Source organism: Sminthopsis crassicaudata, chromosome 3 (genome assembly GCF_048593235.1).
Source record: "Sminthopsis crassicaudata isolate SCR6 chromosome 3, ASM4859323v1, whole genome shotgun sequence".
Classification (NCBI taxonomy): Eukaryota; Metazoa; Chordata; class Mammalia; order Dasyuromorphia; family Dasyuridae; genus Sminthopsis; species Sminthopsis crassicaudata.
The window spans coordinates 331,209,140-331,218,375 of NC_133619.1; the positions used below are offsets into that span (position 1 = coordinate 331,209,140).

General features: G+C 42.6%; 1 protein-coding gene across 4 annotated transcripts in view; it reads right to left on the reverse strand.

The window, feature by feature from the left end:
- Positions 1-9,236, reverse strand: part of SEMA5B (semaphorin 5B) — a 202,604-nt gene that overhangs the window by 5,731 nt on the left and 187,637 nt on the right. For all 4 annotated transcript variants that reach the window (XM_074301398.1, XM_074301400.1, XM_074301399.1 and 1 more), the window contains 8 exons: positions 5,633-5,750; positions 5,275-5,456; positions 4,436-4,579; positions 3,506-3,653; positions 2,612-2,837; positions 2,146-2,364; positions 764-934; positions 268-417 (listed from right to left, as the gene is read on the reverse strand). In XM_074301398.1, the coding sequence (XP_074157499.1) occupies positions 268-417; positions 764-934; positions 2,146-2,364; positions 2,612-2,837; positions 3,506-3,653; positions 4,436-4,579; positions 5,275-5,456; positions 5,633-5,750 (1,358 nt within the window). The remainder of the gene's footprint in view (positions 1-267; positions 418-763; positions 935-2,145; positions 2,365-2,611; positions 2,838-3,505; positions 3,654-4,435; positions 4,580-5,274; positions 5,457-5,632; positions 5,751-9,236) is intronic.

Sequence of the window (9,236 nt, forward strand, 5' to 3'; positions counted from 1 at the left end):
GATAATCGAACCCTTCTGCCGTCTAAAGGAAGGATTGTCGTCCAGAGCATATTTGATGGGGATGCAGGATGCTTGGATTTCTCCCACTCCTTCCTCCCCCATTCTCTTGGATGAGGCTGTGTGGGGTTTAAGGGATCCTTTCTCTGGATATGTCCCAGCCTCCATTCTGATCCCATAGCACTGCCCTTGCAGAGTAAATAATCTCCAGGGGAAAGACAATCTGGTATAGAGGGATCTGGGGTCTTGGAAGGGGGTAGGCATCTGTACCAGGGATCTCACTGTATGGGCAGGTCCGGATCTGGCTGCCATTGCCAAGGCAGGCGGCGGTCCCAGAGTCAAGTTCCTCACAGTTACGGCTCCGGCTCTGGGTTCCATCCTCACCACACACACTCCACTCAGCCCACAATGACCAGCCACCTGGGGGAAAGGCCTGGGTCACCATGTTTTTTGAACATTCTGAACTCTAACCCAGATCTTCCTTCATTCTCTGCTTCTATACCCACCTTGTTATTATAAACTCTGACCTGTAATCTCTTAAAATAATTAAATTTTTTTCAATATTTTTGGCACCTAATAAGCACTTAATATATTTTGAATGAAGAAACAAATTTAAAAAATGAATGAAAGGTCTAGATAACCAAACTTCTTGTTATGCTATCTGCACAAAATGGTTGAAATGGGGGCTCAGACATGGTCTGATGGTGATGTTGACTTCCCTTTATCATCCATCCCTCCATCTTTCTATTACCCCCAGGGTTATTACCTGGGCAGGACTGGGTAGCACAAAGTGCTTCCTCCGTATGCAACCCAATGCAGATATCTTCACCAGGAGAAGGGGCAGGACTGGTGCATGAACGTGTTCGCTGATAGTGACCTCCCCCACAGGAGGCTGAGCATGAGGACCATGGAGTCCAGCATGACCAAGCGCCTCGTACTGCAAGTTGAGAGAGAACAAATGCTGGGGAGAAAGAACTTGGGAATGGAGGAGAATCTATACTACGTGGGATTAGTAGCATCATAGATTCAGAAGTGGAATGAATTTTAGAGATCATCTAGTTCAACCTCTTTATTTTACAGATGGGGAAACTGAGGTACAGAGAGAATAAATGGATTTGTCTAAAGTTATATAGGTCCTAAATGGCAAAATCGGGATTTGTTCTAAAATCCTTTGACTCTAATAATTTAATTCCTTTCCCCGCTTTATCAGGCTCCCTCATCTTATTTCATCCATTCCATGATCCCTTTTAGATGACCACTCCTCTCACTCACTTGGACCCAAGAAAAATGGCCCCATGTATAGAGCTAGGTTAGAAAAATGTCCCAATATATCTAAATAATAAGGTATAAATGGGGGAAATGTCAGCTAAGAACCTTGCTGCTTAGGTCACTGAAAAAATTATGAAGTCATGTACTAAGAATCCCTCTTCTCATCTATCACCATCTTGCCAAGGTCACTCCTCCATGGACTTTTTTTTTAATAGTTTTTATTTACCAGATATATGCATGGGTAATTTTACAACATTGACAATTGCCAAACCTTTTGTTCCAATTTTCCCCCTCCTCCTCCCCTCCAGATGGCAGGTTGACCAATACATGTTAAATATGTTAGAGTATAAATTACATACAATATATGTATACACTCCATGGACTTTTGATTCTATTCCCTTCTGTTTACTCTAATAGATAGCCCCCGCTCATCCTACTCTTGCTCTTCTTCAATCTTTCCGCCAGTACTGGCTGCTTCTTTGCCACTTTCAACATTTCTCACCTCCACATCTTTGCACAGGCGTGTCCCCTATACCAAGAATGTTTTCCTTTATCACCTGTATCTCTTCTTCCTTCATACTCAGCTCAAAAGCCACTTTTTGCAGGAGACCTTCCCAGTTCCTTGAGGTACTTGGCCCTTCTCTAAAATGACCTGGCTTCCACTCTGTAGGTATCTTGTATGTGCCTACTTATTTAATTGTCACCGCCACTCTCAGTATGTAAGCTCCTTGAGGACAGGGGCAGGTTTTGTGTTTTTGCTTTTCCTTCTGTCCCTAGCACAGAGTAAGTGCAAGACTGATCCTGGTTCATAAAGAGCCTGATTACGGATTGTGGGAAAGGGAAGTTGATGGGCATTGTCCAGGAGAGGGAGAGGATTACCTGGGCAGGGCTGGGCGTTGCAGTCTTGATATTCGGTGACATCCCCCACGCAGGGCAGGCCCCCGTTTCGAGGTTCTGGGTTTGTGCAGGTTCTCTTCCGAGTTCGGAAACCTAATTCACAATCTCGAGAACAGGATGACCAAGGTCCCCAGGCTGCCCAGCCCCCACTCACCACATGGGGGGCATTATTTCCACTCCGAAGGAGATCTTCTACTAGGGCTAGGAGGAAAGAGTTAGGGTCACAAAGGGAGGGGGTCATGTCAACCAAAGCTCCATATGATCATCATACTGACCTCCCCTCCCCATCCTAATCTGAGATGAGAGATCCGGTCAAGATCTCTATCACAATGACGGGGCTGACCATCTGTAACTCATTCCCCCCAGGCTTCCCCACCCTAAAGAAACTGTCCACCCCTTTATCCCTGGAGGGAGAAGCCCTGGTCTAGAGGAGGGAACCGGGCTGCACCATCAGTGTCGCAGGCGCCAGAGCCATCGGCAGGGCAAGATCGGGTCTCCGTCCTCTTCCTCCCAAACTGAAGGCCGTGAGGGTCCGGGAGCGGGGCCCGGCACGTGAAGCGGAATCGCTGCTCTTGGCGGGCCCCTCCCTGGGTCACATTCACCGGGAGCCATGGTGTCCATGGGGTGTTCCTTCGTACCTCTGGGCAGCTCTCGGGGTTACAGGTCTTGTACTCCTGCCCGAGGACGAGAAGAAGGGATGCTGTCACACGGGAAGCACAACCTTAAATCATGGACCAAGAGTGAGGAGCCCCAAGCTCTACTCCTGGCTCTGCTGAAGACTACCCATGTAACATTCCCTTCCTCAGAGTTCAGCCTGTGAAATAATGAGACCTTTCACAAAATGACCTGGGATGAATAGATGCAGAGAAAAGGAAGCAAATCCTGGAGAAAAATTTCCATGGTGGTCCCAAAATGAGAAGGAAAAATAATGAAAGACTTCAGAAATCGAATTATTCAGCAATGACTTCAGAGTACTGAAGGTGCACTTGGCAGACAGGTGGGAGGTTACAGGGGAGGAATGAGGCATCCAGTTTCACATGTGGCCAGTGTATGAGTTTTTTCTGTTACATGGTACTGATGATATTCTATTGCCCTGGAAAGAGGGAAGGATGAAAGGGCTAAGGGTGGATTGGAATATGGGGTGGGAAGGATTCACTTGGAAGTGAAAGTGTTTAGGAAAAAAAAGAGAAAAGAACACTAATAAAACTTAAAAAAAGAAGAAAAAAGAGGAGTTTGACTAGCTGATCCATAAGGTCCCTTCCGATCCTGAGTTTGAGTCTATGATGCTATGTATCCTGAACCTTACTCCTTCTCCTTTCCCAGTCCATCTTCCCCCACTTACCACACTACAACCTGGGCAGGAATTCCCATTTTCACAGGTTCGGTGCCTGGAGTGGACGCCACCCCCACAGTTGCTGCTGCATTTGCTCCAGGAGCCCCAAGAGGCCCAGAAGATGGGAACAGGGCAGGGGCTATTCTCATTGCAGAACCTGCGGACAGGTTTGGTAGAGGCATTTAGTCCCCAGTGAGAGACAACCCATGACACTGGGGGTGACAGGGATAAAAGAAACTACTCAAAGTCAGGTAGGAAGCAGGTACTGCAGAGCGCTGGGCAACAATGTGGCATAGGGCAGAGAGGGGGACCTAGAATCAGGGAGACAAGTTCAAATTCAGCTTCAGATACTTCCTGTCTGTGTGACCCTGAAGAAATCACATCTCCTCTATTGTCTCAAATTCCTCAACTGAAAAGAGAAGATAATAAATACTAGCCTTTCTCTCCCAGGGAATAGTGTAAAGATTAAATATTTATAAAGCACTTAGGACAGTGCCTGACACAAGATAGGCATTTTAATAAGTCCTTCCTTCTTACTTTCCTTCTACTTCCCTCCTCCTCTCTATTTTCCTCTCTCTCTCTTCCTTCTCTCCCTTTTCTCCCTCCTTTTCTTCTCTCCCTACTTTACTCCTTTTTCTATCTTCCTTCCTTCCTTCCTTCCTTCCTTCCTTCCTTCCTTCCTTCCTTCCTTCCTTCCTTCCTTCCTTCCTTCCTTCCTTCCTTCCTTCCTTCCTTCCTTCTTTCCTTCCTTCCTCCCTCCCTCCCTCCCTCCCTTCTTTCCTTCCTTCCTCCCTTCCTTCTTCCCTTCCTCCCTCCCTTCCTCCCTTCCTCCCTTCCTTCTTTTCATTCTAGGATCTGGAAGCTTCCACCAATTCCAAGAATTCTCCATCCAAGCCTTGAGCAACTTGAATAACTGAGCTCTGTCCCTCTCTCACTCACCGCTCCTCCCGACTCTTGCCCACACAGATTCGGCCACCATGTCGGGGGGCAGGATTGCTGCAGCTCCGCTGTCGGACCTGGAAGCCAATTCCACAGGAGGTGCTGCACAAAGCCCAAGGTGACCACGGGGTCCATGCCCCATTTCTGGTGGAAACAAAAGGATACATTTTAGTCATCAAAATCCTAGGCAGAGACATTGTTTCTATCATTAGAATGCAAGAATTCCTTTTACTTACATCCCCAGTGCAAAATATTTATTTTGTTAGACATTTCCCAATTAGATTCCCACCTGGCTTTAGTAGCACTGGGGACTTTTGTGACCACAACGCCTATCCAAGGTTTTTAGAAAGAAGTATCCCTTATGGTGGAAAAGGGCAATCCATCAGATCAGTAAAGCTTGACCAAGATTCCTCCTTAAGGAAGTCCAGCTTTACTTCCCAAACAATTTTATACTATAAGAAACAGCATGATGTAGGAAAAATATCCCTGGGTCTAGAGTTAGGAATTTGGGTTCAAATGCAAGCTTTGAGACTTATTATCTTTATGTGGCTATAGACAAGTCACTGAATCTCTCTGTCTCAGTTTTCTCATCTATAAAATGGGACAATAGTATTTGGACAACATATAATACAAAAACAGACAAAGTGGATGAGATAGCCTATTGTGAAACACACCCCCTTTTTTTGCATGGAAAACTCTCTGTTTGCAAGAAAACTCAGCCTGAAGCAAGCCCCCAGCGGGCTTCGCTCACCATCATACTCCCATTAGGACTGAGTCACTCCCCAACTTCAGAGTCCTGGGGCAGCCTCCCAGGGGAAGACTTCATGTCTCCTACACACCTGGAGCAGTTGGCAACATGGATGGTAGGTCCAGGGCAGGCTCGCCCCCCACAGCGGGGACGGGGGGAGTCACAGGCTCTAGCTCGGCACTGGCAGGAGCCTGAATTATCTCCATCCACATGTTCACAGGGTTGCCACGGAGACCAAGGCCCAAAGCCCCCATCCCATGTTAGGTTCCGCACCTACAAAGAAACAGTGGGACTCTGGGTCCTGTACTAAGTATGGGGAAAGGGAGATTGAGGGGGAAGGGAGGAAGAGTCAAAGGGCAGATCCAGAGTGATGGCTCAGGTCATGAAGGTCATGCACTTAGTTGGGTTGGGGAGAACCGGGGTCATAGGTAGGGGAGAAGGCTCCTCACTGGACAAGTTGTGATATTCTGAATCCAGAGGCTCATGTTGGCACTGTCTTCCAAGGTGCTGCAGCGTTGTTGCTTCCCATCCCAGCCACAGTAGGGGTCCCGGGCCCCCAAGCATTCCCTGAAGAACAAGAAGCAGGAGACACAGTTCTTCACCCATCATGTCTCTCACTACTCCCGCCACCCTCCTCTCTAGACATTCCCATTTGAGCCATATCCCTGGAGAAAATAGCCATTGATTACCTAAAACTGAAATTTTTTACACAAATAAAATCAATGAAGCTAAATTAGAAAAGAAATAGACAACTAGATGGTGCAATGAATAGAGTCCTGGTCAGGAAGACCTAGTTACTTAAAAACTGTGTAATATTAAGTAAATCGCTTAACCTCTGTTTGTTTCAGTTTCCTCGTCTGTTAAAAGGGGATAATAAGTATACCATCATAGAAGAAGACAATGGAACAGTGAGTAATCCCAGCCAGAAGTGACTGAAATATGGCACCCTCCTGAGCGCTGGCTTAACTCCCCACTCATGGGTACTTCTAACTGCATGTCCCAGAGACATCTCAAACTCAATACTGTTCCCTCCAAACCTTCCCCTCTTCCAGGCTTCCTATTTCTGTCAAAGGCACCACCATCTTCCAGTCTTCCAGGTTCATAACCTTAGAAATGTCTTTAATTCTTCAACCTTCTTCATTCCAATAAATTCTATCTTCACAGTATCAACCATATCTGACCCTTCTCTCTACTCACACGTCTACCATGCTAATTCAGTCTTTCATTAATCTTACATAGATTATTACAACAACCTTACTCCATCTCCTTGTTTCCAGTTTCTCATCACCTTACATTCTGCTGTCAAAGTTGTTTCCCTTAAGTACAGCTCTGGACCATACCACCCCCCTACTCCATCAATATCATTGGCTCTTTTTTTTTAATATTTTGAAATAAATGTATGCATTTATTCATTGTCATTTTGAAAAAGGCAAAAAAAGAACATTTCCATGTACACGCACAACATGAGTATTCAATGTTAAATCATAAAATTCCATTTATAGGTTTTTTTTAAACCATGTAATCAATGTTACACCACATTTTCAAAACCTCCCTGCTTTTCTATGCTTCCTTCTAATTTTTTTCCTCTGCCTTGTAATTTTTATTTTTTTCTCACTATTGTTTCTAAGATTTAATAATAATAATAATAATAACTCCTGTTCAGATTTTAAAGGGCTTCTCAATCTGGCCCCAACATATCTTTCCAGTCTCTTTGGAATGTTAGCTGACCCAAGTATAGTATATCCCCCTGTGCCCTCTTCCTCCTCCCAGAAGGGACAATTCAAGCAGGACTTTTGGTATGGAACCTTTCTCGATACCTATAAGATACTTAGGTCCTTTCTAATTCCTTCATATTTCAGCGTTCTGCATTTTTCTGCTTTTATTTACTTCTTATTTCTTTTGTATGCCTTTTTGTATGTCTTCCCATTAGAATGAAAACTCCTAGGAAGCAGAAATTATTTAATTCTTTGTACTTGTATTCCCAGCACTTAGCACAGAGCCTGGTGCATAGTAGGTGCTTAATAAATGCTTGTTTGACCCACTGATTACTTTGCCCATCTCATACATCTAATAAATAACTCAGTAGAACCTCAGTCTTCAGAACAGAGTAAGCAGTTTGGAATATAAGCACAGATTTCAGAGAAATTTAGAAATGAAACGATGAAAAGTGATTTCACAGAATCCTACGTGGTATGAACTGATACAAAATGAAATAAGCAGAACCAGAAGAATTTAAAGAAGTCCCACAAAAAAATGTGAAAAGAAACAACTTTGGAATTAATGAATGCAATCAAACACTCATGTCTCCAGAAAATTTGGAAATACTCTAGAGGTATAATACTTATTCAGATACAAGATGGAAAAGGGAACATTCATTTTTAAGTGAGGTTACTGTGTGGATTAATTTTGATTGTGTTAAACTCCTTCACCCCCTGCCTCTTTGTGTTTTTTAATTAGGAGGAAGAAAGGGAGATTGATGAAAGGCAGAATTAATTTAAAATGTAATAATAATGATGATGTCTTAAATTCACATAAAGGAAGTTCAACTATTCAGCTAATAACATAACAAGCAGAACTGCTTTAAAATGAAAATAGAATTATACATTTAAAGAAAATGGTATAAAGTAGAATTCAATGTTTTATTTGCAGTGCTATTTTGGGGGGATGGCATGTTTTGATTTATATATGAAAATTCACTTTATGCTTAAGCCTAGCAATAAATAAATAATTATATGTATCTTTTTAAAAAGAACATGAGATTCCAGGTTTAGCCTTTTCCCCACATACTGCCCCTAATTTATATCCCATAACTTTTCTCCTGATCTATATTTTTTCCTTTTTGAAAAAGAAAATAAATTTTCACCCAACAGATTTCAACCAGAGGGAGACAATGTTTATAGAAATGGATTAAATCAAGATTTATGGCCCATCACCATGCATAGCCAAAAATATAGATATAGATATAGATATAGATATAGATATAGATAGATAGATAGATAGATAGATAGATAGATAGATAGATAGATAGATAGATCCAGGGGTATGAGGAAGAATTCTTCTCTTTTTCCAAGCTATTCACCACTCATCCCTATGAAGACTAAGAACCTCAGACACTTGGGTCTTTATTATTGCCTCCCCCGAACCCTAAAAGAAAGCTACTCTGGCATGGTGGGTGTGGGTGCTCCTCATACCTCATGTACCAGTAGGATGGAAGGAAGGTAATAAAAAAGTCTTTGAGATCAAACATAAGATCATAGATTTAAAGTTGGAAATGACTTTAGGGATCAAGTCCAGACCCTTCATTTTACAGGTGAGGAAAGCTGAGGGCCAGAGAGTTGAAGTGTTTTGCTTGGGGTCACACTAGTAAATATCTGAGATAGAATCTAAGCTCAGATCTACCTGATTCCAAGGCAAAAACTCTATCCACTACAACTTCTTGGTGATAACAGATAGGACTGGGATACACTGGAGTCAGCTTGAATTGGGCTTGAGAGAGCCACTTGTTAAATGTCCAGTGTGTGAACATTTATACCCCAGAAATCTGCTACACAAATCAGCGTTTGATTTATCATCTGGTTGAGTGCCCAGACTTAAGAAGGTAATGTAAAAAAATGACTAAGTTATGTGATTAATAATTAATGACAATAATTATTAGCAATATAATATATTCTCAAAACAATATTCTTATATAATAATGCCAACAACATTATTGTATAATACAATTAATAATAATAATTAAATAATTTAAAAGTTAATAATGCAAATTAAACTTGTCTGCACATTTTTTTCTCTCTGGATGGCTGATTATTAAACATTTTATCATCACTGCATCATCAGCTACCTCATAATAACTTCTAACTAGATGTCCCAGAGACGTTTCAAACTCAACATGTTCAGAACTAAAATCATTAGTTTAGTTTAGTTCAGTTTCAAAGCCCCCCCCCCCACTTTGCTGTTTTTCCCTTCTCAATCTCTATTTGTTCTCTGTTGTTCACTTTAAAATTTTTTTCTTCCTATTGCTTCTAAGATTAAAAAACATAATAATAAAACTCC